The sequence below is a fragment of the Oryzias latipes genome, chromosome 2 (assembly GCF_053564925.1).
Source record: "Oryzias latipes strain Hd-rR chromosome 2, Olatipes_Hd-rR_3.1".
NCBI classification, from domain to species: domain Eukaryota; kingdom Metazoa; phylum Chordata; class Actinopteri; order Beloniformes; family Adrianichthyidae; genus Oryzias; species Oryzias latipes.
The window spans coordinates 13,930,783-13,958,142 of NC_136238.1; the positions used below are offsets into that span (position 1 = coordinate 13,930,783).

Consider the following 27,360-nt stretch of genomic DNA (forward strand, 5'->3'; position numbering starts at 1 on the left):
TTTTAATTGTTACAATTATTATTAAGTGCCTGTTCGCTCATAATTTTTATCAATTATAATCAAGCAAGCTTAATAGTATGATTACATATAAAGTACTAGAGTAAGAAAGGTTCTTCTGACAAATATAATGACTGAGTAATCGCAGTTTATTTCTCAATTGAAGTCAATGGAATTTTGACTTTTTGGACCCCGCGGATATTTCCTGTTTGGAACGCGAAGGAGCGACGTGTCACTCAGTCCAGTTCTCATAAACACTGATTGGTATTTCGTCAAGCAGTGCATAAAAAGTGAAGTGAGAGCACTTCATCTCATTTACACGATCTTTGTTTGACAAACAGATTGCGCCCTCTAGTGTTGACTGTGTGGAGCTGCAGCTTCTCCGCACATCCTGTTTCTCAGTCTGACTCAGAAGATGTTAGCAGGGCAACGCTAAATGGATGCTTACCTAGCCCGATAACTAGACAAGTAAGGCAGCTGTAGAATAAAAAAAAAGTTATTATTCTCCTAAATTGTCAAAATATGACAAAAAATGCCAATAGAATGAGTAATGTTGCCTCCCGTCGCTTCAGTATCTTAAAGACTTGCTACTAGCAAAACATCTGCTAGCAGAAAAGCTCTAATTGTTTTTTTTCTTCGTCTCCGCGTTTGTTTGTATTTGGCTAATTTGCTGGGTTTGGGTCGTACATGACAACACATATGCGCGTGGTAGTGACGTCTCTCTTCGTTTTGTCTGAGCTGAAACCGAGAAGCCCCTTCTTCTCTCGTCGTCCTGCCGTCTCCAACAGTCGTTTCCCGGCTCCAACAACTTTAAATCCGCTCCCGTTTCGCCAGCTTTACGCGGCGGTTGTAGCCCTCCTCGGCAGGGCTGGAACAGCGCTCTGTAACCTGATTAGGACTGAACAGCTGTCAGCTCAGTTTTCAGGCCCGCAGCTCGTTTTTCTGTCCGCAGCCTGCTGTCTTTTCCGCATTTAGCTCATTTTCTACCAACTTCTCCTTGTTTATTTTATTTTTTATTTTTTGTGTGTGTTCCTCAGAACAGAAGAAAGTCCTACATCCGGCGATGGACGGGTATGTAACTGAGCTCATCTACTCACCTCAAAAATACTTCCTAGTACATTTTCAGTGTATTATACTAGTACTTTGTAGAACATTGGAAATCATGAAAGTTGCCTTCACTCAGGTTAAAAATGTGTTTAATAATAATACAAATCTATATGACCTATGTGCACTATCATCCAGAAAATTGCGTATATTTGACAGTAGTTCGCACGGTTACTTTAGATCAGGTGTCTGCCTGCAACCTTCAACTCTTCAGGTTAATTTTTCACCAACTCCAAGTAGGTTGGAGTTTAATTTATATGTTATTGTGATTAATATGAGTACATTATTGATTTTATTTTGTGTACTGTGTGGCATAAGTAACAGCCGTTTTTCTGAATATGAAACTGTTTGTAGCTTTTGGCAGAGTTGTGCAGGACGTCCTTTCAAAATAAGACATCCTGCCCCACACAGGACCATCATGATGCAGAACATGTAGGATAAGTTAGTGTGATGTCATCAGTTGTTTCAAAAACAACAACAACAGTTGAATTTACTGTTTGTGCTGCATCTCAGCCAGCAATGCATACTGTTCAGCTTTGCTTCGTGCGCCTCAAGAATTCTCAAAAGTTAGTCACTTTTTAAAATGAAAAACCTTTTTATTTTGCTTTAACCTGGCTGTCCGTCACTTCTGTTGCCTAGGCAACAGATTCCTGCTCTTTTTACTGCGAGACTCGTTTATGTCTCAGCTGCTTTTAGCGTCTGGCTAATAATTGATCCCCCCCCCCCCCCCCCATCATTGGCTTTTACCAGATGCTCTTCACATCTGGGAGGGGGGGGTGCTCTCAGGTTTAGCCAAAAAGCACTGCGGCTGGGAGGAAAAGCTTCATTAAAACAGAATAATTGCTTTTAGTTTTGATTGAAACCATATAAAAGTGATAAAATGTGGGATGTTAGCCTGCTCTGGGCCAGGCTAACCTCAGACAATAAGTCTCCATAGCAACCTAATCAGCTGAACTTAATCTGCTTTTGTGCAGTTTTAGTCTGTGGGTAAATGCATTTACAGGTACACAAAATGAGTTGCCATGGTAACTTTTTTTTTTTTTTTTTTTTGCGCTCAACCCCTCAGGTTCGCAGGGGACCTGCTGAGCGGGGGGCGGGCTCTGCTCGGCGAGGACAGCTCGGTGATGGCCCGAATGCAGAAAAAGTTCTGGAAGACCAAGCAGGTGTTCATCAAAGTCACCGGCAAAAAGGAGGACGAGTACGTGGTGGCGTCTGACGCCGACCTGGACGCCAAGCTTGAGGTAGAGGACCCCTTTTTTTCCCCACGTTTTCTTGCTGTAAATAATAGATTAAGATCAAAAATAGGAGTTAAAATGAGAAGATAGAAGGAAAGCGGGAAACTTAACGGAAGAATAACATTTGCCGGAATTTGAACCAGCTCTTTGCAGAAACAGGAAGTTCCTGTTGTAGAAGAATTCAGCGTCAGCCTCTGGGGAATGGGACTTTTATAAGACCTGTTTTTCTTTCTGCTTGATGTTTTGATATCCAGTCATCTTAGATTAGTTTCAAAAATAATTCCTTTTAGTTTAATTCAACTCGTACAACTTTATTGTTCCAGATCGGCCCCTCTGCCAGAGCGGACGGTTACAAATTAGAGTAAAAAAAAAAAATTCTCAAAAGCCACATCATGTCTCGCAAAAGCTGAGTTAGTTCTCTCTCAAAGGTCAGAGAGTGAAAAACAAAGAGCAGCTGCTGGAAGTCCTGCCAGCCTTTGACCAAAATCAGCCTTCTGTTTGCTCAGGAACCAGACCAGTCGCTGTGGCTGCTTTCATTCACAGCAAAGATTTACTGTTTCTTTCTCTGCAGGAACACAAAAAGAGCTCTGAAACTCTGTAGCAGGTTTTTTTAGTAGTTTCTTTTGTTCTCCCTTAAATCCCTCGATCACTTCAGAGTATTTCGTCCGACTTTGATCTGCTCTCCTCTGTGTTCAGTGACTATATAACCCACCTGTTCTTAATTTTATTTTTTTGTGGGTTTTATGCAAAAAAAAAGTCAAATAAATTAGATATAAAATGTAAAAAGAAGGAGGCCAAAACATTGATAAAAAGAAAAACGGAAATGCTGCTCCTAGCATATCATCTCCATGGCAACAGGAGTAAGCAGTGGATATTGTCCAGCAGCCGTAAAATTTGGGATTAGTCATTGTTTTGTTGACATTGGGAGTAACTTGTTGGAGAACACAACAGTGTATCAGATTACTTTTATCTTAAATGAACTAGTATTAGGTATTTAGATGTTCAGTAACTTGAATTCTAATACAGAAAGTAAAAAAAAACAGGAAGCTTGCACTGATTATGATCCATTATTTTAAAATTTTCTGCTTTATTTTTTCACGTTTTCTTTTTTCATGCTGTTTGTCTTGTTGTTACAGTTAGTGTTTTTTTTTATTGGTATCTGTGAAAATTTGGATTAAAATTGTGGTTCTGAGTAGGTCTTTATTCAAATCGCTCTGAAATAGAGTAGATGGGGAAAAAATGAAATTGGGAAAAAGCTTGTAAATGGGTGTTATAGGAACTACAACAGCGTGCCACGAGCTCCACCCCTTTTCTGAAGCGTCCCCTTGCAGACAAACGTACGTCTTTGTTTTCCTCGTCTGGGCTGGAATCTGGTTCAAAACTGAGCGGTTCAATAGCTCCGATATCCCTCGCCATTTTTGCTGCAGCAGTAATGTTGGATGGGGGGGGGTGAGGGGCTGTAAGCTAGCGGGAGAGTGTGTAAGCAGATGCATGATGGGAAGTTGGGGCAGTCTTACTCTGCGTCAACAGTCCCACTCACAACTCTGGTCGCTCTAAAAATATGCCACTGTTTTTTTTGTTGTCTATAAATGACACAATCGTAAATAAAAGACTACAAAAGTGGAACTTTAGAATGAATTTGTTACCATGACGACCACCAGAAGAGGCTGTCTTGTTACTAGGGGAAACACAAATGTTTTTCTGAGTTTCCGAACCGCTGCAATGTATTTTTTCTGTAGTGCAGGTTATAAACCGGCCAATCAGATCCCTCAGAAAAAGTATGTGGTCTCTTGTTAAATGTTTAAAACAGATTGTGTGTTGCCAATGACAGTAGAATACAGTCCTTTCAATAAGCTCACTCCTGAATGGCAAGAGAGGTTGCCATAGAAACGTCGACCAATTTGGACCAATCACTGCTTACGCACGACGTCTGCCTCCAATATGGCGGCCTCCATATTCGGGGAAAAAGTGGCGACTGAATCGACTTTGTTTGGTTGGAGCCAGAAGTAAATCATTTTCTATGGATGATGTCACTCTCTCCAGTTCCTCATATACATTTTTTTTTTGTGCAGCTTTTTATAGACTTATTATCGTTTTACTACAGAGTATAACTGATTGGGAGCATCGTCTCCGTGGCGATGCTTGCGTTGGCTTTATGAGGTTGTTGGCCGAGTCTGCTCATTCATCTGTTTAATAAAAGCAGACAAAACATCACATTCTGACCAATTGTTAGGTTCAAACCTTTATTATCTGCATCTTTTACAAAGGTTTATGTCGCCAAGAGTTGTAAAAAAAAGTTTAATGTGGACAGAAACTAAAGGAATTGGAAGTTCCTCTCCGATCATCTTTTAATCAATCCCAGTGGTCTTTTAGTTCTGATTACGCCGTTTTTCGACAAAATCAAAAAAACCTCTGTCGTTTTCTACGACGTAGTTTCTGCAGAGCAGCAGGAGTTCATCAGAAACTCACCCCTGAGTTGTGGTCGGGACCGTTGGTCCAGGGCCACCCCGTCTCCCTTTCCCCTCCCCGTTGCTGAGATCTCAAACCAGGGATGTGGTGGCCCGACAAGCTTTTCTTTTTTTTTTGTTCCACGTTACAAATATGCTCTTTTTCAAGCGGGAAGGATTTCTCCTGCTGCTGATTCACTACGAAGTGAATAAAGAAATGCTCAGAGATGCAATTTGGAGCCTTATTTTCTATATACATGTCCTCCATCATCAGAAAAATGCCACAAGAACACATTAAAAGCACAATAATAATCTGAATGGGTCTTTAAAATCATTGATTGAAAGTCTAATCAATCCCATACCGGACATTAACCACACTTTCTGTGTTGACGGCATAGTAATCAATAAAAAATAAATCAAGGGAATCCAGTCCTAATGGTGTTTTCTCACTAATCTGACCATAGAGGGCTAACATTGTTGTATAACAATCATCTGGAGCAGATCAGAAATTCTATAGGTTTGTTTCTGATCAGAAACATCTTCTGCTTCATTTTGCAGACAGAATAGATCCACAGAGGAAGAGTCGAAGCTTTTCGAACACATTTCTTTCTGCTGAAGCTCAGCCATTAAGTGGTCTTGTTTTGTGTTGTTTTTTTTGTGTGCGCAGTTTTTCCGCTCTGTTCAGTCCACGTGCACGGAGCTGCTGAAGGTGATCGAAAAGTACCAGCACCGAATCAACCGTGAGTCTGAAACGGCGGGACACCATGGCTGTGGTGGAGCCTCTAAGGAGAGGGTTCATTTTTTTCTCTCTCTCATGCTCTCCTGTCAGGTTTGTCGCAGGAGGAGAAGGAGCTGGGGCTCTTCCTGCGCTTTCAAGCCGAGCACGATCGCACAAAGGCCGGGAAAATGATGGACGCCACCAGCAAGGCGCTCTGCACCTCAGCAAAGCAGAGGTTACCTCACAGGGTGTGTGGAAAAAAGGGGCCGATTGTGGGTTTCTATGACCTCTCACCTTGTTTTTGTTTTTGCTCCTGCAGGATGGCGCTCTGCCCCCCGCTGCAGCGCATGCACCAGGAAGTGGAGACGTTCCGGCGGCGCGCCATCGCCGACACGCTGCTGACCGTTACCCGCATGGAGAAGTCTCGCACAGAGTACAGAGGAGCCCTGCTCTGGATGAAGGACGTCTCTCAGGAGCTGGACCCGGACACCTACAAGGAGCTGGAGAAGTTCCGCAAGGCAGGAGGAGGCGGGCTTTGTCCGGGCGTGACGGCTCCTCGCTGGCGTGGCGGCAGGAAATAACGCCCGCCCTTTTTGTGTCGTCAGGTCCAAGCCCAGGTCCGAGAGACCAAGAGCCAGTTTGACAAGCTGAAGAACGACGTGTGTCAAAAGGTGGACATGCTCGGGGCCAGTCGCTGCAACATGCTGTCCCACTCGCTCTGCACCTACCAGGTGAGACTCAGCAGCGCTGCTCCAGCCAACCTGAACCCAATGTATTCGAGTTTTAGGAGAACCGTCCTCCTAAAAAGATGAAAGCCACATGGTGGTTTTGAGATCAGCCACTAGTGACGTGTCCAGGATTATACCAACTACTGGAACTTCCTTCCTCCTTCACTTTTTACCCGTCTGCCTGCAGTCTTAGGACTCATTTATGCTCATTTAGGCGACACCTAAATTACTCTTTTTGACCTGCCAGAATTCTTCCACCAGTTATGCAATCAACAGGGATCCGCTGGTTCCTTTGCAGAGAAAAGCGGCTTTGCAAACCCAGTTTTCTCTGCTGATTGACGTTGATTGACAGAATCACTTCCCTCCTGCAAAGTGTTGCATATCAGCACAAGAATGAAGTGCATAAATGGTTGAAGAGTCCCAGTGGTCGAAAGAATGTCAGCATTAGAGTTCAAGGCCCAATTTTTTTAGTTAAGCAAACTCATCCACCTTTTTTAGGTATCTTTAGCATCTTTGGTGTATTTAGTTAACAATCCACTAGGGGGCGCAAATAATTGTCCTTTATATATTTACTATTTTTTCATTAGTTCTTTGTTATTAATTAATCAATTCCACGTTCAATTTAGCAAAAAAAAAATTCTAATAAAAATAGCTTTTTTTTGGTCGCAACAGCGCCCCCTGTAGTTCAGTGCCCCGATCGTCTCGGTAGGTGTTGAAGTCCAGAACGTGTTCCTGTTCCTGAGAAAACATTTCATCTCAATTGCGGCTAGAAACCCGCCTAGATTTGAGCATCTTTTCCTTTGAACGACTTGCGCCGTTTCCTCACGGGAAGCGATTTTATTTTTCTTTTCATTTTTTCATGTCACCCCTTTGCGCCTCTCCTGTCGTTCCAGACCACTCTGCTGCAGTTCTGGGAGAAAACAGCCCACAGCCTGTCAGGAATCCACGAGGCCTTCCTCGGACACGTTCCGTACCAGTTCAGCACCATCAAGGTGGAGAACCAGAACTGCACACCCTGTAGCTCCACTCCACTCTGCTCACTCCCAAAACGCTTATAATTGCAGGAGCTGCGGGACCCTCTGGAGCAAATATCCGATTTAAAAAATGAAGAAAAGAAGAAGAAGGAAGAGAGCAGCACGGACACGTGAGAAGAGCATCTACAAATCCTTTTAAACTTGTTTTGTTTGAATAAATCCAGTAAAATAACAGTTTCTGTCAAAGTTAAGTACTTATGACTGCAGTTTTGAGGCAAAAAATCTTGATTATTTTAACGGGAATGACCTCGAATTCTGAACCTGCTGCCATCAGTCATGAGGCTGAGAGGAAAAGTAGCAAATGTTCTTTGACATTAAAGGTCAAAACTATCCCATTTTAAAAGCAGCTGTCTGCAGCCAGGTGAGTAAGAGGAAACCTGGGATCATGCAGAGTGTGTAGAAATCCGTCCGTTCCTTTCAACCCTCGACGCCTGTGAAAAGACGGGTCCCAAATGTAACAATCAAGGCAAAAGCTTTGGTCCAAAGCCTCGTAAAACCACGCATGAATCAAAAATGCAGACGCTGCTCTTCATATTTGGTTCTGATGTTTTTTTTGGTTTTGTTTTCCTTTTGTCGTTCCTCAGTCTGATGTGCTTGGACGAGGACAAACCAGCAGCAGATGCAGGTAAATGCGTCCTCTGGGTGGAAACATTGGTGACACATTTGAGTCCACAGAAAATTAAAAAAACATATTTACGATGTCTGATGGGGAAGAAAAAGTCAACATTCTCTAGGATTGTTTAGAATATTCTTGGAAGAGATCTTTCGTATCATCCCCCAGCTGTTTAAGATAGTTTGAACATTCATAATATTGGTTCTCCCTTCCCAGATGCCGGCCTGAGCGGTGTGGGGCGGAGTCAGAGCAGTGACGCAGGTGAGTGACGGAGCAGTCCAGGTGGAATGCAGATCAGATGTCCCGAACATGATCGTTTCACCGTAGCACACCAATGCATTTCAGCATCTGCAGACTCCACCGATGACCTGATGATGCTCATGGCTTTAGACATGCATCACCCTCAGGCTCCGCCCCCAAAAAAACCCCCACTGCTGCCCCAGCTCCTGCCTCCCTGTCAGACGGGAGGCCAGTCTGAGCACAGTAACTTTGGGCACCCACAGCTGCCCGTCACTGGTAAAGTGGTTGTGAATCCAACTTTGACCTTTGCTTTACCTTTCTCGCTAATCTTTGGGTGGCGGGCCGCTGCGTTTTCTCTGAAATGATATTTTTAAACGTCCTCCAGGGACGCACCACAGCAACTAAAATAAATCTACAAATCTCTGACGCCGGTTAAATTCTCTGAATTTAACATTTTTATGCTTTAAATGCTTTTTTTTTTTAAATTATGACAAAAAGATTACCGTAATAAAAATCGAACTTATCTAAGGTTAAGTGCTTTAGGGTTTTTATTTTACTGTTAAACGGAGCACAAAACGCAAGTACCAGTTCAGACCAGCAGGGGGTGCACATAACCACACATCATGCATCATGCATCATGCATGGAGGACAGCGTCCTCTGTTTGGAGGACCAGGACCTGAACCCACCGGCTTTGCTATTCATATTACTGCAAAGCTTTAACCATTCACACAATTAACATAATGCCAATGGATTGTGAAGCTGAGTAATACCAGTGCCAACTACAGGGGGCGCTGTAGCAATTAAAATCTATTTTATTCTATATATATAGTGAGAGAGAGAGCTTTTTATATTGGTAAAATGAATCTCAGAACTGATTAACAACAAACAACAAACGAGAAGGGTTTAAAAAAAAAGAACAGGTCATTGATTTTGCCCCCTAGTGGATAAATAACAAATTACTTTGCTTTAAAAGATGCTGTCGACATTCTTTTAACTACCATAACCTTTCAACTATTTGCACAATTAACGTAGCTCCAAAGCAAGCTTTTCCTGAGCTTTGGAATCCGTTGGAATTATGTTAACTGCGTAAACAGTCGTAGAGTTCTGGGACTTTAAAGGGCCTATAACATGCAAAATCAGATATTTTGAGCTTTGAAGTGAATTATAACATTCATTCCTCAGAATAACAAACCCCAAAGCGGTATTTTGATCCATTCACCTATAAAGAATGTCAACACTGGAGCTAGACCTCCAATGTAAAAGGGTTCAACCTTCAATCAATTGTGACAGATGAGACGGTAGCCTTAGAATAAAGATATAGTTTTTGTTATAATTTAATTAGAGAAAACTCTTTCTCCAAGCACCTGAAGCTTCTTTCTTCTATGATTCTGTATCATGAAACCCAAACATTTCTCTTTTGTGACGCTTAACATTTAGAAGGTCGTTCAATCTGATGCAGTTGCACCCTGTGTCCTGCAGGTGGCGGCCTCCTCTCAGGCGACCCCTCCTTCTCTTCAGAACTAGCGCAGAAGCCTGAGGATGAAGACTCCGAGCGCAGCGACATGGCCTTCCTCAAAGACCTCCTCAGTCCGGATTTGGGCTCCAGCGACGAGTTTAGCAGAGAGTGGCAGGATGCGTTTGGCATTTTCGAACCCCCCGCCACTCCCGCCGTGAGCGCAGCCGCAGAGGTGGGGCCGCCTTCCAACCCCCCTTGCCCCTCTGGCTTCCTGCCGTCCCAGCTGCTGGATCAAAGTCTGAGCTCCAGCGGTAGGCCACACCCCCTTCTGCTCAAATGAGTCACAGAGGCACAATTTTGAATCATAACCCATGTCTGACTCTCATAGGCTGGGTGACCCCACCGATGTTCCAGGCTCCGCCCCTGCAGCCCCCCATGGGCCAGAACCAGCCTGCCCCCCAGCCTGTCAGCTCTGCAGGTATTTGCAGCAATGTCGAATTTTCCTGCAAAGAGAAAAAAGGCTTATTTTGTACCCATAACTGAGAAAAATCTGGTATTATTGCAGCTTCTTCAGGGGGATCCAAAGACATGTCAGCGTGGTTCAACCTGTTCGCAGACCTCGACCCCCTCTCCAACCCGGACGCCATCGGCCGCTCCGCTGATGAGCTGCTCAACGCCTGAAGTCCCTTTTTTCCTTGAGGATTTGTGTTTCTGCAGATTTTCATCGACCAAGTAAACAAGTATAGGCAACAAACACGTGGATGTTACACACACTTTGGTTACCGACTCACTTTGGGGTGATTGTCACACTGGATGATAAACTCTCAGTTGCTCCACCCTCCAAGAGCCTGACTCGTGGACAGCCTACCGGTTTCACCGCACCTCACCGGGAAAATTTGGGTTTGATCCGAAGGGTGTGCAGGTTGTTTGGGTGTATTTGTGTGTGTGTCGAAGCACGACATGGGGTTTTAAAATGATTGCCGTTTAAACATGAAAGTGTGTGTCTTGCACTCTGGAGGAAGGAGCGATGGAAACGTCCGCGGTTCACAAAGTTTAATCCCGCTTTGACCGACTTTCTCCTGTCATGTCCGACTGCAGAATGGTGCCATTTCGAGAGAAATCGGTTCTTTTAATTTTAATGCAGGAGTAATAAAACCAAACAAAAAAGCAGAACTATCCGCTTTGTGCATTATGTCTGTTTTAGAAAAGCACTACAGATTCAGGACCTCATGTCTAAAGTTTCCGTAAATTGACTGCTTTTTTAACTCACTTTAGTTCATGTATTGTTCTTTACTATCCTCAAAGGGTATAAAATGGATTTTTGTTGTCTAGTCTTTCACAAGTTTAATTTTAAATTAACACAACTTAAAAAAAGTTAAAAAGGTGGAAAATGATGCCTGAAAGATTATAAAGTTAACTAGATTGCTAACACATAACATTTTAGGAAAAAGAACAAATATTTTTGACAAAAAACATAAAAAAAAGTTCTTTTTTTGTCAGCTCATTTTATTTAATACTAATTAGGTTTACCCGGCAACAGTCTGACCAATCAGATAACAGAATTCTTCGAACAAGATTCTGGCTTGCATCAACACCTAATTATTAACCAAAAATGAATCTGTCAAAGTCAATTAATGTCAGGGAAAATATTTTTTTAAATCAAAAGTTTAATTTACTTTTGGTTTAACTGACTTTTGTGCAAATAAAACTATAATCTTATTGTGTTTTTTCTGCCTTAAATGTTGAATTTATTTCTAGTTGTATTCCAACTTTGTCTTTTTATTTTAAGTTTTAAAACTAAAGTTGATGCTTTTTATTGACATACTGTCACATATAAGTATTTTGATAGAAAAAACAGTTTGGTTAGCCAAAAAATGACCTTTCGTGGTTAAACCAAAATGTTCTGAGTGCACCATAAAAATAAAACATAAATAAACACATTTGAAAAAAAGACAAACATCATGAAAACAAATGCAATTAAAAGAAAAAAAAAGGTTAAATAAATTTAAGTAAACAGTTGTTTGGTGATCTTTATTCTAAATAAAACGGAATAGTTTTTATGGCAACAAAATTTTTTTTTCTGCTCTAATTTATGACTTGATTAAATAATTATTTTTTTTCTTTTCTTTTGGGTTTTCTGAAACAATCTTCTAATAACTAGTGATGAGATTGAAATGTATTTGTTTTTTTCCACTCTTGATTGTGATTATTGTGCAGCAGCTTTGTGTTTTTTCATCTTGTGCAGCAGAACCTTAATTTTGGAACAAAACAGGATGGAACACGAAATCTTTATCTCCTCAATCCTCTGAATGTCCAACGCTCTGATACACTCTGGTTTGGTGGCGCTTTTGAAGGGACCTAAATTGTTACAGCTAAGGCGCCAACATGCTGTTGACTCTGTGCTGCTGCAGTAGCCATCCTTCAGATTTTACACTTTTGCTTCAGTCTGTAATAACTGCTGTGAAAAGGGTAGTAATACAGGTTTTTTTGTGTTAGCTATTGCGTGCTAATGCTAATGCACCTAAAGGAGCACGTGCAGAAAATTCAAGGTGATTTCTCTGCTGAGAAATTTCTTGTATTGCTGAGCTACATTCGAGTTTGCTATTTCACCTCATGGTAACACATCACTGTGCTAAGTTCGAGTTAGCTACTTCACATCCTGCTTTCACATTAGCATATACTGCATTCGAGTTAGCTACTTCACTTTTTGCCAACACATTGTAATGCTATTCGACTTGGCCACATCACCTCTAGCTGACATATTAGCTTGCTACATTTGAGTTGGCTGCTTCGCCTCTTGCTAACACACTATAATGCTACGTTTGAGTTAGCTACTTCACTTCTAGCCAATAACATTGTAATGCTAAATTGAAGTTGGCCACTTCACCTCTAATTGACATATTAGCATGCTAAATTTGAGTTTTCTCCTTCACCTCTTGCTAACACATTAGCATGCTACATTCGAGCTAGCTGCATCACCCCACCACAAAAGAAGCAATACTGCCGCGTTAAGAGTTGTTGTCAGAGTACCTCATAAGACCTGCCTTTGAATATACGTTTTTGACTGTTTTTGCCAAGTTAAAGAAAATATTTGTATTTATTTATTGGTCATCTAAACGAAATACACTGGAGTAACAAACTGATTTATTTATGTGTTTAGACGGATTGTTTTAAGTTTTAAAATGGCCCCATCTATGCTTTAAGTTTTCTTTTATGTTTTTCTCCTTTGAAAGTTGCCGTTTACTGTAAAAATGATGAAATATTTACCGTTTATTTGTGTGTGGCGTTATCTTTGAGGTCACATAGAGAATGTCTACAATCAGACTGAAAATGAGCTGCGAGTTTGAGGATTTTGAGTTTAAATGCACTATGTGAAACCAAGTTGTGCGTTTTCTTTGTGTGCTTGCGACATCTCCATCGGGGGCTGAGTGCATCGACACTTTTTATATATCAGCTGCTCTCATTCATGACAAAGAGGGTTCTTATGTGATGCAAATGAAACACGAGGGGGAAACGCGTTTCTGCTATTTCTGTCGCAACATTTACACACTTCAAAATAAAAGAATGTACTTCTCAAGTCAATCAAAGATGCTTTATTTACTTCAGTTATGCCTATTTTCTCACTCAGAAGGGTGTATAAGAACTTGGCAGTCTGGTTTTTCCAATAAACTGGACAGTCAAACAAAGGAATTGTCGCTCCAAAATGCTGTTTTGTACACGTTTTAAAAGACAGAATGGTGAGTAAATGCACCCTCGTGTGTCAACCTGCTTCAGTAGACATGTTCTTTTACAGTGTTCCTGAACAATACTCCGATGTTCCATAGCTTTGTACACACTTTTCATGTCGTCTGAAGACACTAAACAAAAGACATCCACACTTCTCTACTTCTACTTTGCTACGAGAATCAAATCAGCCACTGTGAGGCTACATCCTGGTCAGTATTGTAGATATGCAAGTCAACTTAGAAATCCATAAATCTCTTTGTGTCCTACTCACTACAACCTGAGATGGAAGATGTTTTGTCTGGTTAAAAACTCTGAAGACCCACTAACACTCCTGTCTGATACATCAATACGTCCTTGATCACATATATGCCACGTATAGTTAATTATTCACAGTACTGAGCGGAGGAGGGTCACATGTTACCACTGCAGACTCATTCAAATGCATGTCTTTGTGCCTCTATTTACACATCCGGTACATTCCTATCCCACAGTAGCAGGCACGGTCGAGTAATAATGACATCTACAGGAAATACATTAGGACGGCTGCGGGGTCGGAGAGGCCGCCAACCTGCAGGCGACATCACACATCCCCCCCTCCCCCCGTAATTCTGGCACAACGTTGTTTTCTGGTCGGGGACGTACCATGGGAAGGTTGCGACAAACTACAGGGTAGGATCGTCACGCTTAAAAAAATGAAAATTAACCCCCAAAATAAGTCTTTAGAAAAATCAGGAAACTGTTAGGAAAATCTTATTTTACATACAGGAGGTTGGAGTTTGTCGTAGCTGGTGGTTATTATCCTGTTATCTTGTAACTGATAAATTCATTCATCTGACAGTGTTTGGTACAAGTCACTAATGACTACTCTGAATACACGGTCGGAATCCGTTAGCTGTTATTTTAAATATAATTTAAATTTTTACATTTATTTCCATCACTTCTTTTTCGAGCCACTTTTATTTTGAAAAGAAAAAGCTCATTTTACACTTGACAAGTCAGGCTTTTATTTTGTAATCGCAATTCATGTAGTCACTTGCGTGATCTCAGGGAACGACAAACTGCTTGCCAAATTTTTTTTAAAAAGTAAAATAAATTACTTTCTTTTTTTTTGTACATTATTTTTTAATCCAATCATGAGGAAATGTAAGTTTTTATTTTGATGTTCCCTTGTTTGTTATGCCTTGACTGAAAAAAATGTATCTGGTTAATTATTGATCTCACACTGCAGGAACAAATCTGTAGATTTCAAAGCTTTTCTGATAGAATTCTAACCAATTACTGCGACAAAACATTTACTTTAAATAATTTTTTTAAAAGAGCCTACCTTGCTATTAGCCTTTTAAACAAAAGATATTGGATTTAGGCAATCCTCTTCATTTGTTTCGTGTAACATTTCATGACTACTGCATTTTTCTTCTTTTTTTACCCCAGTTAAGTAAAAAAAAACAAAAAAAATGTTTAAACCTGGAAGTTCTAACGTAATATGCCCCCTGCTGGTTACATGTGGGATTGTCCTAGATTTTCAATATAGACAGCCACCTCCCACTGCATTATTTTTTTGTGACACATTGGTTCATTAAATGTCTTTTTGCTTTTTATAAATGAAAATTGTATTAAATACACATCTTATTTAGTAGTTTTAAGCTACAGGGAGACTCATTTCCCATCATGCACCACATTTGTTTGGACTTTTGCCTGCCCTAAATATCCTCAAAATGTAGTTGTACTCGATTTTGAAGTCGTGTGTAAATAGAAAACAAAATTAGAGAAAATTTAGCATAAAAAAGGTATTAGCAGTGAAAAACTGTTAAATCTAAGTTTGCGAGTGGTTAAGAGTGACGCTCGCTAAAAAATGCGAGGAAATGGATCGGGGTGGGAGGAGAGGCAGAGCTGGGTGTGATGGAGGAGCAACAGAGGGGGGCAGTTAAGGAGGAGTGGAATAGGCTGCAAATATCATAGCCCTGGCCTGCGTTTCCCACAGATACACCCCAGCAGGGCAGCAGATACTGCAACAAGCTTCATCAAGCCCGCTGCCGCCTTGCTGCGCGTATCTGCGGCCGCCAAAACGCAAAGATCCGACACTAGAACACGATCCCGGCATTATGACGGTTTCAGGAAACCGAGCGGACTAAAAGATCAGGCACGTTGTCCTTCAAGTTTTGCTACGATTCATCCGACAGCACCAAAATTAGCTCTGTGGTCGCCAAGGAAACCAGCCCCCCCCTTTTTCTTTTTTTTTTTAAATGGAAGGCATAATCGATATCAAGAGACATAAGTACAGATAGAAAAAGAGATGTCTGTGGAAAGGCGCCATGGTATAAACGACAAATCAAAAGTCCTTTCACCGTTTTTCCTCCTGAAAAAGCAGGGATGTGACCGGCAATAAAGATAGAAGAAAGCGACGAAAGGGGGCTGCAGTCATCCGAGGAGGAGGAGGAAGAGGAGGAGGAGGAGGCAGTGGGAAGCGCTTTTCGATAAGGACATCAGAAAGCTTCGCTGGCATGCTGAAGGCATCATTATTATTATTTTTCAAAGAAAGAAGGGTGTTTACTCTGATGATTTCTGATTTTGTTGTTGGCGGAGTGTTGATTCAAGGCCGGCCAATGTAAGGGGGGGGCACTCAGAAGCTCTCCGGCTCCTCCAGGAGGCAGGGCTGGGTGGACAGAGGCACGAGAGACGGGGACAGGCTTCGGAGGCCCGGGCGAAAGCTAAGGTCCGGGCCGGGGTGTAAGGGCTTGAGGATGCTGACGAAGCAGAAGGCAGAACCGCTGTTGGGGATGAAGTTGACCTTGTTACGGTCGGGACACAGGAAGGGGGGGATCTCCTGCAGAGGTTTGACCCTGGAACACAAACGGGGACACGTTCAGTCCTAACTCCCCAAATCCCTTCACTACTCCCCTTAAAGACAAAATGCTGTCACTATCCAGCGCCCTGAAAATATTTTTATTTGATTGGATTTTTTTTCCAGCGCCCTGGAATTTAGACAAATGCTCACGACACCCCAAAAATGATGACACCCATTTATGAAATAACGTATTCTCTGCACTATGAGGCACAGGAAAAAGCAGTAAAAAAACAAAGACTTTTGAGAGGAAATCTGTGAGGAAATATTCTAACACGGCTAACACGTAGCAGCGTCTGTCTTTTTCTTCATGCGTTACATACAAGGTTGCAAGTTACATGTATTATAAATATGCTAACGCAGCTAACATAGCGCCGTCTGTCTTTTGTTTTTTCATGCGTTACATACAAGGTTGGGAGTTCCAGGTATTGTAAATATGCTAACGCAGCTAACATGTAGCAGCGTCTGATTGTTCTTTTGTTTTTTACGTGTTTCTATCAAGGTTGTGAGTTACAGGTATTATGCTAATATGCTAACGTGGCTAACATGCAGCAGCATTGCTCTTTTTTTTTTATGCGTTACTAACAAGTTGCAATCTACAGATATTATAAATATGCTAACATGGCTAACATGCAGCAGCATTGGTCTTTTTTTTATGCGTTACTAACAAGTTGCAATCTACAGATATTATAAATATGCTAACATGGCTAACATGCAGCAGCATTGGTCTTTTTTTTATGCGTTACTAACGAGTTGCAATCTACAGGTATTATAAATATGCTAGCGTGGCTAACATGCAGCAGCATTGGTCTTTTTTTATGCGTTACTAACAAGTTGCAAGTTACAGGTTTTATGAATATGCTAACGCGGCTACCATGTAGCAGCATTGGTCTTTTTTATTTTTTTTTACGTGGTACTTGCATGATTGGGAGTCGGCATAATCACACTAACGTTTGTTTTAGCGGTATCAGACGTCGTTTTTTTTATGGGTTGCAAAACAAGGAGGGAAGTTACAGGTATTGTGATTAGGCTAATGCGGGTAACGTGTAGCGGTGTTGGACTGTTTTAAAAATTCTTTCATTTTTTACGTGGTACTAACAAGTTTGGGAGTTAAAGCTATATTGAGATGACTAGTGCATTAATGCACGCTAGTTTTTTGCAGAGACTTCTGGGAAATTTGCAAGGCACTGGATTTTTGGTACTGTATACTTGGACACCCTGAGATATGGGAAAATTGAGGGAATTTGGCCCTCATGATTCTCATTAGGAGACACAAAAGTGAGAAAACTGCTTTGCTTCATATGTCAATACAGCAGCGCCACCTAGTGTTTTGGAGGTGTAACAGCAGAGATATGCACAACTATAAATGTCGGTAGACTTGCTATTTTAAGTGAGTCCAAATTCCTTCATGTTATTGTTTTTAACGATCTTCCACTCACAGAGACTCCTCGATCACTTTGACCTTCTCACAGCCCTCTGGAGGCTCCCTCTTAAAGGTGTAGCTGTTGTTGGGTCTGGGCGAGGCGGCATATTTTGGCAGGGGGGAGCAGGGGCTGAGCTCTAAAGGGCGGAGGACAGGCTCGTCAATGAATCCCGCCCCAGCAGAGCGTTGTTGTGTCTGTGCCCGCACTACCTTTATCCTCGTAGGGGCTTCCCCCAGCTGTGTCGTTGAGGACTGTGAGGTAGGAGGGAGAAATGGAGTCTGGCCGGCTGCTGCAGTTGCTGTGGTTACCGCTCAGACCGCCCCCCGACGGGGTCTGCGTGTCGATGCTGCGAGTGCTGCTGCTGCGCTGCGGCGCCACGGGTGGGGGTGCGCGGTGTCCATCTGGGACGTCCTGGGGCTGAAGCACAAAAAGAAGTCTCAACAAAACCAGAGAAAACAGCAACCAGCGTCTTATAGACTCTATGAGACTCACAACGATGGTCTCTTCCTTCTCGGGGGTGTCTCGGATGATTATGCGCTCAATCTCCTGGTTGAGGCCCTCAACGCTGTTCCGGAAACGAGGAGCCGATGACTTGGATATGGGGATGGGGATCAGGATGGTCTTAGGCATCGAAGTCTACAAAAACATTTACACAAGTTAAAAGAGAGGGATTGTGCTCTGGCTTTGAAGTCTCATAGCATCCTGTTTCATAAACAGATCTAATTTCTTTCAAACTATTTTGTATTTCCTCTTCTCACTTTATAAAGAACTTGCTGGCTAAAAACGTCTCTAATTATCAAAAAAAAGAAAAAAAAGAAAAGGAAAAAGCATCGTAACAATTCACTAAAGTAGTGTCAATAAAGTTTTTATTAGTTTGACACAAAATAAAACTCACACACTTTTTAAACTATTTTAAATGCAACATTTACTAAGTTAGCATTATATGTCTAGAAAAAGATATTTATGAAAAAAGATTTACTGCTATATTTATTACTATTAGCAAACTATACATTTCATATATCAGCATTAGCTTTGTTGTTTTATTTGTACGAGTTATATTTTCTAGTTGTCATTTTTTGAATAAGAATATTGATGTCTTTGGAGATTAGATAACTTACATGGAATGAATTACTATACATATAATAAAAACATCTGACAAATTCTGCCCTTCAGGTTAGCTACACTGATGTAAAAAGAAAGGCGAGGTCACATGACCCTATTGTCTCCATCATTTAAAGTTTAGTACGTCACCAATAGATCTATAAGTGTTGCTGTTCTTATGTATTAAAATGACAATTTAATTATACAGAAAAGTAGAAGACACTGGGTTTACATGACAAATTATGTTAACTTGGCATTAAAGGTGGAATGAAACGATGAGATTGACCTACAGCAGTTTTATTTAAGTTAATAGAGGAAATGGGGACCCCTAGTGGTTAGCCGGCGAATTGCAGGCTTCTGTTTTGAAAGCTTTCCTTTAGATACCAAGCATTAAACTCCACCAAAGCATCTGTAGCGCCACCTAGTGTTCATGAGTGTTTCCATAGCGACATTAAGGCATGTAAACGCACGTGTGGATCTGCTCACCTGTGACTGGATGATGGTGTGGCTGCCATTGAACGGGGACTTGCGCTCTTTCTCCCTTCGATGGCGGCTGCTGCGTTTGCTGCGCTGAAGCTGCTGACGCAATTTGGCGATCTGAAAAAGAGGCGCGCCGGTGCGGAGGCTGTAATACTAGCTCGTGTAAAGCCTAAATAAACGTGCAACGTGACGCTGACCTCTTTGAGCTGGTCGGTGCTCCCGCAGGAGGCCGATCGCTTGTGAGAGCCCCTCCTCCTCTCATCTGCCCAGGCCCTGGGGGTCTGAAGCACACGGAGAACTTTTGTCAGTTGCCACGGCAACGGTCGAGGTTTTAAAACCAGTGCGACCCTTCCACGCTCACCTGGGTCGCCTTGTCCCTCATGTAGGGAACGTGTTGTTGCTGGCTGTCGTCCTGAGGCCAGGGACCTGTCAGGTGAGCGCCAGCGAGCGCGCCCTGCGAGGGCCACAGCTGGACGCGACGGCGGGAGGCGAGGAGGAGAACGAGGAGCAGTGCTCTCACAGGGGAGCGGCTGCGGAGGAAAACCGCGGGGAGATGAGGAGGGTTAAGGCCGCGGGTGGAATCTGAAAAGACAAAAAAATAATATAAAATAAACTGCTTGTCAACAAATGGCAGCTGGCCTGCAGAATCAGCTCACATGTGCTACGGGGGTGTTCTGCCAGACGATGGCTAATCCAGGGCATGCTGGGTAATGGCTCACCCTCACCCAGTCCCCCCGGTTAATGGCATTAAAAGAGCTTAAAACAGCTCCCACTGGGGAGGGAGGGGATCAATCCAAAACATTTAGCTTCTGACCAACTAACCCAGTTTCAAGACCGCATCTTTTTTTTTTTTTGAGTTCTGTGACATCATAACTCAGCAGCCGAGTTATGGTCCCCTCTTCAAACATCAATTTATTAACACTAAACGGTGTTAAAGATAGAGATTTTTAAACATAACTTGTGATTTTTTTTCCTAATTTTACCCACAGAGAACCCAACAACAGTTTTCTTATATATATATATATATATATATATATATATATATATATATATATATATATATATATATATATATATATATATATTTTTTTTTTAAACTACAAAAGTATGAGTTAAGGTTTTTTTGTTTCCAAAAACAGTACAAAACTGTCAATTTACCATTTTAAGCCCCACAATTTGCCTATTCTGATTCGAAGTGAAATTTATGCCGAAATAACCCCCCCGTAGGCCCCGCCCATTCTCTACATTTAGCTGTTTTGCAAGCATGTAGGAGGGGCCAAATCCAAAAATACAAATTTATTTTGCTCTGATTTGAGTTTGTGACAACATAGAACTGCACAACGAACTACCAAATAGTTTTTTTCTAATGTACATTTCCCCAAAACTAATAAAAAGTTGCATGTCCCTTACAATACCTACCAAATTAAAAGCCCCTTTTCAACTTTATATTTAAAAAAAAAACAACCTCTTTCTTATTTTTTCTTTTCACTTTTAAAATAAAAACAGTGATTTTGCATCTTTAATATTGACTAATTGTTTGGCACCCGTTCGGAACCACACCGATGTAGGCCGGGATTGTTTACCAGCAGACACATGCAACCACTCCCCGCACCGACCGCAGCGCATCCCGCATATGGTCAAAGATGGAGGGGGGGTATGAATGAGGCTTTACCTGCGGGGTTGTGCGGTGAATACAGCCGGGCACATGGAGGAAGGAGCGCGGGGATGCGGGAGGCTTCTGCGCGGCGGGAGCCGTGTCAGACATGAACAGGCATGATGGAGGCATAAATATCGTCTCTGCAGAGAGGGGGGAGGGAGGGGGTACAGAAGGTGGACCCTCAACAAGGCTCAGGCGCGCTGCTGCCTCGATCTATTGATCCGCGTGACCCCACGGACGGAGCGGCGACCTAAATAAGGCGGGGGAAAAGACAACAACAACCGGAGAGGCTAAAAACCAGAGAAACGGAGGAGAAAAAAGGCGGCGGTGATGCTGCGCTGGCCTCGCTGACACGACGGAGAGGGGACCAGCGTCAAGCTGACGGAAACGAACGGCCCGACTTCCGGGAGGATTTTCAAAGTAAAAGGCTCAACGCTTCGAAATTATGAAAACCTTTGTTATAATTATTATTACAATAAACATCTGCTGCTTAAATGGACTTGGCTTGTAAAGCAATCAAACAATATATATTTGAGGTATAATTACTATAAAAATTACTTACTCTGCAACAACTTGGGAAAAACTTGGGGGGAAATTACTAAATATCTTACTCTGAGTATAATCTATTTTAATATATTTTTATATATATATATATATATATATATATATATATATATATATATATATATATATATATATATATATATATATATATATATATATATCAAAACGTTATTTTATTTAAAAAAAAAAAAAATATATAAACATTTTCTTACAAGAGTTTAGAAAATGTTAACTGTAACAAGTTAGTCAATGATGTAAAAGTCTCTTATTTTGAAGGGCACGTTGGGTCGTTTCTGCTACGTCCTCGCTGACTTCACGTCATCCACGAGGATCTGTGACGTAGCGCTCCAGCTCCTGCTGATGATGCAGTTGCTAGGGCGCCACGAGCAGATGGGGAAGAGGCAATGTGAACGAGCAGAAGGGCTCCCCCTAGTGGCGTTTTTGAGAATTTCTTAGCTCAACTGTTTTTGTTTTGTTTTTCAGGCTTCGAGCTTATTTAAATATGCGTTATTTTTCAGGTTTTATAGCACTCTGAATCGTACATTTTCATGTAGAAATATTTGTGAGCCATTATTAGTTCAATGTTTAAAATAAAACCTTAAAAAGACAGTCATTTAATACATTTATTGAGATTTTCTTCTATATTGACTTAAAAATGTTTACAGAAACAGTACCGAGCAGACGCACAGCAATGGAATCAAAGGCCGCGTCCACTGAACACACAACGAAATTCAATAAAAATGATGCAAATATTAATGCAATACACATACTTTTTTTTCTTTACACAAATTACAGATTACCAAAAACCATAAATGAAATTTTGAGTGCACTGAAGCAGCGCATAGAATGACGGAGTGGACGCACACAGAGGGATCAGTCCTTCTAATATTTGCGGGATGAGACGAGCAGACGAAATAATACCCAGCGTGCTTCAGTGTTTTGTCGTCCGTAGTGTTGTTTTTTTTCTCGAGTAGCAGAAAGCGGCTTTGCGCCGTTTCCGGCCTGTCCAAAGTCCAAAGCAATCTGGGGTCCACAGTGAGGTCAGGTGGTGGTGGTACAGTGATGTGGGTTGGGCCGTTGTAACAGATCGCTCCACGGTTTCTGATGGTCAGACTTTGAGCCTTTTGTTGTGGAGCTGTGCAAGCGGAGAACCCCCCCCCCCCCCCCCCAAATCAGGGTTGATTGTTAGTGTTATCCCCCCCCCCCCCCCCCCCCAAAGAAAAAGGCCGCGTCCAGAGTCAGAAAAAAAGAAGATTGTCGTCCGTTTTCTGCTCAGGTCGGTCGGCGCGGTGATAGTGTCTTACAAAAAAACAAAACAAAAAAATAGACGATTGTGATAATAAGTGCAACAAAGGTTAAAGTATCAAAGATGAAAGCAAAACATAGGAAGCAATAAAAACATCAAAGCATCTAAAAACTACACCCTATTGCACAATTAAAAGTATGTTACAAAACAATTGATGAAAATAATTGGTATTGCATACAAATCAAAGGAAATAAAAAATAAAAAACTTGTTTGTTCCGTCTTTAAGACCTCAACTTTTTTTTTTTTTAAAACAGAGCTTCCTCTGATTGATTTTCATTGCCCTACGTTTAGAGACCACTCCCCCTTTCTTTTTTTTTTTTGGCTGTGGTCGCGACAGACAGAACCTGGAAACACTGATTTCATTCGCTTCAAAGTGCACAAAGGAAACGGGACTTAAAAAAAAAAAAAACAAAGCGCTCGGAGATGCTCGTGAAACGTGTTAAGAGACGGCGAACGGAGACGAAAAGGCGGGAAAAAACGCGGCTGAGAAATGCTGCATAGCTGGATCCATTTAAAGCGACGAGGGAGCGACCCGGTTCTGTACACGATCCGTGCGGTTAGCTTCCTTCCACTGATTCAGAAGTCCAGTTCTTGCAGTCTGTTTGTTCGGTGGCGGCAACTTCACACCTGCGTGTCGCCGGGCTCGCTGGTCAGGCCGCCACCGCCGCGCAGGTAGATGGCCGAAGTGGACTTGGGCCGGTTCTGGCTGTGGGAGCGGGCGGAGCCGTTGTTGTTGACCTCGGGGCCCCGGGCGTCTGTGGAGATGACCCAGGTGGTGGGTCGCCACTTCTTCAGGGAGTACGGCGTCTTGACGCGCTTCTTGATCTTCTCGCCTGTGGCCACAGCGGCGTCGGACGGAACAAGAGCTTCACCTGAAAGCACAAAGCAGCATCAGAACCCAAAGAAATGACCCGGAAGGATTAGAAATTCTATTTTAAGGTGCAGTTAACTTTTTTTTTATTACATTTAAAAACTGAAGTTTTTTTGTTTGTTGATTCATTACAAAAACATATTTAATTATTATCATTTTTATTTATTCTCAGGGAAGGAAGCTTAAATTTTTTTTATTAAACTGTAGAACCCAACTACTTATCATACTTGACTAAATATTATGTGAAATCTAAAAGAACTCAAAAAAAAAAAAAATTAAATATTTGTAAAAAAAAAAAACTATTTTCACTGATTTTTAGTCCAAATTTTTTTCAGTCCAAGGATTCTAATACGTGGTTGAGGTTTAGTAAACGAAACCAGAAGACAAATGCATAAAAAAACACAATAACATTTTAACAGGATGAAAATTATATTTTGAAATGTGAACCAACAATGAATCGATCAAATATTTTTGGCTTTATTAGGAAGTTTTCCTTTATGTTTCGATGAAAAATATACGTTTTTTTTTTAAGTGAGACCCGGAGATTTTCTGAACAATGGCGGATTGTGAAATCGGGACCCGGAGTTGGAGATAATTACGTCTTTTTATAATTACACTTCCCAGATCAAAGTTGGATCAAATAAGCCAGGAAGATTTCGATCTCCATGCCTGGTTCACTACTCCTGTCTGTTCGGTTGCTAGGCGACAGGACATTCACAGATGTAACGGCTGGAATCACCTAAAGGCTAGACTCCAAATTCACAAATATCCGGCCTACCCGCTCGACGGAGGACCCAGCCAACGTCCCCCGGGAAGGCCGCGGCCACTGAAGGGCGCAGCCCTGGAATTTGGACACACCCATGTCTCCTCCGTCATCAATGTAATAATGGTTGACACTTCCGAGTCCCTGATTGGTCAAAGTTCAACGGGTTTAACTTTCAACGTGCGTTTAATGGCTGCTCGGTTTGTACGCTCGTAGAAACGTGTGGCGCATGAACACGAAGGTGTGAGCGTAGGTTGAAGAGCTCACCGATGGAGGTCAGGTCCTGCGTGGTGAAGGACAGGTCCAGCGAGTTGGGTCTCTCGGGTCGGCGGGCTCTGGGTTGCCGCGGCAGAACCTCGCCCCTCATGCTGACCGCAGCCTCCTTCTGCGCTTCTGCAGGTCCGGAGCTTTCCCCTGGAGGCCCGCCGCTTTCCCGGCTTCCCCCTTCTGCGCTTCCGCCCTCCTCCCCCCCGTCGCTCTCGCCGCCGCTCTCGCCGTCGCCTTGGCCGTGCCCCGTGTTGCTGTTGTTGTTGTTGGTGTTGGGGCGAGCCGAGTGCAATGCCCCCGCGGCGGCGTCTCTGAGGTCGGGCTGCTCTCGGCTCAGCAGCGGCTCGTTTTCGTCGGGGCTGGCTGTGATCAGGCCCAGGCCCAGGCGGCCGTCGTCGGACGTCAGGGCTCCGGACCCGTTCTGGAGCATGCTGGGCCCTCCGAACCCCGCCGCTCCGCCGGGCGCCATGGATGACATCCCTGCAGCTGTGAGCCCGTTGACGTTCACGCTCCCGTTGGCGTGTGCGTCCCGCATTGCTGGAACGTTGTTTGTGCCGGCGCCCCTGTGGGCCTCGGTCGAGTTCGAGCCAGTCCCTGCACCGACGTTCATCTTGTTTCCGTCCACCTGTCGCAGATTGGACTTCCCCGAGCGTCCGAACTTGAACCGAAGCGAGGATGAGGACGACTCCTTCTTGGCGGGCTTGTTGCGCAGTGGCAGACTGGACGGCCTCTTTGGCAGGTTTTGCTGCTTGGGCAGTGGGAAGATGGTGTTGGGCATCGCCGCAGGGGAGTCGGACGTTCCCGAGGCCTCGCTGGCCATCTTGATGAGGGGGTACAGCAGGCTGGAACTGCCCGGGCTCAGCGGGTCTGGAGAGCAGAACTGCTTCTGTGAGTGCTCCATCAGGTTCTCATCAGAGCTCTCCTTCAGGTTCTTATCCACCTCCTTAGGATCCAGTTTGGTGGTCTCCAGGTCTTCCTGGGTCAGGTGTAGGCAGACGGGGACCGAGGTGACCCCAGCGGGACCATCTGACTCCGAGATGGTGGTGGTGGTGGTTGTGGTGGAGGTGGAGGGGCTGCCTCTTTGGCCCATGCTGGTGCTGCCGCCCTCTGGGCTGGGCAGGCGGGCGTTGGCTTGCTGCTGGCGCTCCTGGTTGATGGAGTTCCTGTTTCTCTCTCCGGTTCCGGCCCCGGATCTGCCAGTGATGGAGTTGGTGGCGTCGGCCTGCGTGTTCTTGGGGACTCCTTCATGCTCCTCGATGTACGTGGAGGGATGGTCAGTGTACGGGCCGCTCTTTGGGGTCATACGGTTTCTGTAAAAAGTTAATGGGACGAAAACAAAGACGTGAATGAAAAGTTTGACATCGTAGCTCAAGTTTTGCGATAAAGGTTTGAGCACAGAAGCCAATGATGTCCTCACGACTTGAATCATGTGCTTTTTGACATTATTTTGGTAGGGTTAGCTCAAGGTCTCCGGCTGTTCGTCAAAATAATATTATTTTATTTGCTAAATAAATAATATTTAGCAAAAATGAACAACAGATTTTCTAAAAATGAAGGAAACGTTGGACACAATGACTGCCAAGAGCCCTGACCACTTGATGAACTTGCTATGCGAAAGCTATTAGATATGATGTACCACAGGGCACTGAACTTGGGCCAATACTTTTTTTAATATTAATATGCACTTTTGCATTTTTTCAGTTACTAAAACTGTTTTTTTTTACTTTTTGATTTAAGAATGTTAAATTTTATGAAGGAAACTTTTTAAATTAAGGGAAATTTTGACACAATGACTAACAAGTCTGGAATCAGAACCTTTGACCACTTGATGAACTTGCTAAGCTAAAGCTATCAGATATGGTGTACCACAGGGTGCTAAACTCAGGCCAAAACGTTTTTGATCTTGATATGCACTTGCATTTTTTTCAATAAAATGTTTTCATGTTCATTTTTTATGTACAATATTGTAACTTTATTAATGAAACGTTCAAAATACATAGAAATTTAGACCCAATGACTGTCTGACTTGGAATTGGAACCCCTCACAAACCCCCCTGAGGTACTTGTAAAGCTAAAGCTATCAGATATGGCATACCACAGGGAACTGAGCTCGGGCCAATATTTTTATAGTTTCAAATTCTTTTCTATTAGTTTTAATGTACAAATTAATAATTTTATTAAAAAATACTATTCATAACAGATTTTCTTAAAATGAAAGGATATTTGGACCCAATGACTGCCAAGTCTGGAATTGGAACCCCTGACAACCTGAGGAACTTGTAAAGCTATCAGATATGGTGTACCACAGGGCACTGAGCTCGGGCCAATACTTTTAGAAACTTTATATTTTATACCAAACAAGCAGGTCTTTAGTGTATATTTGATAAAGGGTCATATTGGGGACCCACCTCTCATTGTGCAGCGTGGTGGACATGGGGTTGAGCGTGGGACTGACGGATTTGGAGCGGTCCCATATGAGCAGCAGCTCTGCCAGCCGCTCCTCCGCGCACTGGGCAGTGAGGCGAGCCTCGGCGTCCGGGTCCCAGCAGTCCTCCATCGTCTCCTTCAGAGAGCGGACGGCCTGAAGCAGAAGAGACGATCACAGATCACTGGCGTAACTGCAGGGACCTGTTCTTTAGTCAGGAGTGACTTTCTATTTGGAGAAGACCCCAATCACAGCTCGTCTTCTAATTGCTGATGATGTAATACAAAGATTCCTGATATTTTGTTTGGATGCTGAACCAAAGCCCCTCCCCCACCGCTGTAGCCCTTTAGTGTAATGATCC

At 42.9% G+C, this 27,360-nt stretch overlaps 3 protein-coding genes across 6 annotated transcripts in view; 1 reads left to right on the forward strand and 2 right to left on the reverse strand.

The window, feature by feature from the left end:
* The first annotated feature begins 314 nt into the window (after positions 1-314).
* The window catches only part of ical1 (islet cell autoantigen 1-like), a 33,267-nt gene continuing 6,221 nt past the window's right edge, over positions 315-27,360 (forward strand). The window contains exons 1-15 of one of the 3 annotated variants that reach the window (XR_013648179.1): positions 315-465; positions 1,035-1,068; positions 2,168-2,342; positions 5,451-5,523; positions 5,613-5,736; positions 5,821-6,019; positions 6,107-6,232; positions 7,123-7,221; positions 7,294-7,373; positions 7,848-7,888; positions 8,093-8,137; positions 8,222-8,392; positions 9,597-9,884; positions 9,962-10,051; positions 10,139-10,305. Coding sequence is in view for 2 of the 3 variants with exons in the window: in XM_004066656.5 (XP_004066704.1) it covers positions 1,061-1,068; positions 2,168-2,342; positions 5,451-5,523; positions 5,613-5,736; positions 5,821-6,019; positions 6,107-6,232; positions 7,123-7,221; positions 7,294-7,373; positions 7,848-7,888; positions 8,093-8,137; positions 8,222-8,392; positions 9,597-9,884; positions 9,962-10,051; positions 10,139-10,254 (1,635 nt within the window). In the remaining variant the exon portion in view is untranslated. Of the gene's footprint in view, positions 466-1,034; positions 1,069-2,167; positions 2,343-5,450; positions 5,524-5,612; positions 5,737-5,820; positions 6,020-6,106; positions 6,233-7,122; positions 7,222-7,293; positions 7,374-7,847; positions 7,889-8,092; positions 8,138-8,221; positions 8,393-9,596; positions 9,885-9,961; positions 10,052-10,138; positions 13,161-27,360 lie in introns of those variants that run through there. The other 2 variants (XM_004066656.5, XM_011484059.4) reach the window with 2 other exon arrangements.
* Positions 13,152-21,198, reverse strand: fam117ba (family with sequence similarity 117 member Ba). Its single transcript, XM_078932883.1, has 8 exons — positions 20,819-21,198; positions 19,508-19,728; positions 19,344-19,427; positions 19,153-19,263; positions 18,058-18,201; positions 17,775-17,982; positions 17,581-17,701; positions 13,152-16,139 (listed from the first exon to the last, which is right to left on the reverse strand). The coding sequence occupies exons 2-8, from the start codon at positions 19,526-19,528 to the stop codon at positions 15,920-15,922; spliced, it is 909 nt and encodes a 302-aa protein (XP_078789009.1). The 5' UTR covers positions 19,529-19,728; positions 20,819-21,198; the 3' UTR covers positions 13,152-15,919.
* LOC101167856 (bone morphogenetic protein receptor type-2) overlaps positions 21,977-27,360 on the reverse strand; it is a 39,919-nt gene continuing 34,535 nt past the window's right edge. For both annotated transcript variants that reach the window (XM_023965187.2, XM_078932836.1), the window contains exons 11-13: positions 26,983-27,155; positions 24,575-25,884; positions 21,977-23,545 (exon numbers count right to left, since the gene is read on the reverse strand). In XM_023965187.2, coding sequence (XP_023820955.1) covers positions 23,295-23,545; positions 24,575-25,884; positions 26,983-27,155 — 1,734 coding nt within the window. In that variant the 3' untranslated portion in view covers positions 21,977-23,294. The remainder of the gene's footprint in view (positions 23,546-24,574; positions 25,885-26,982; positions 27,156-27,360) is intronic.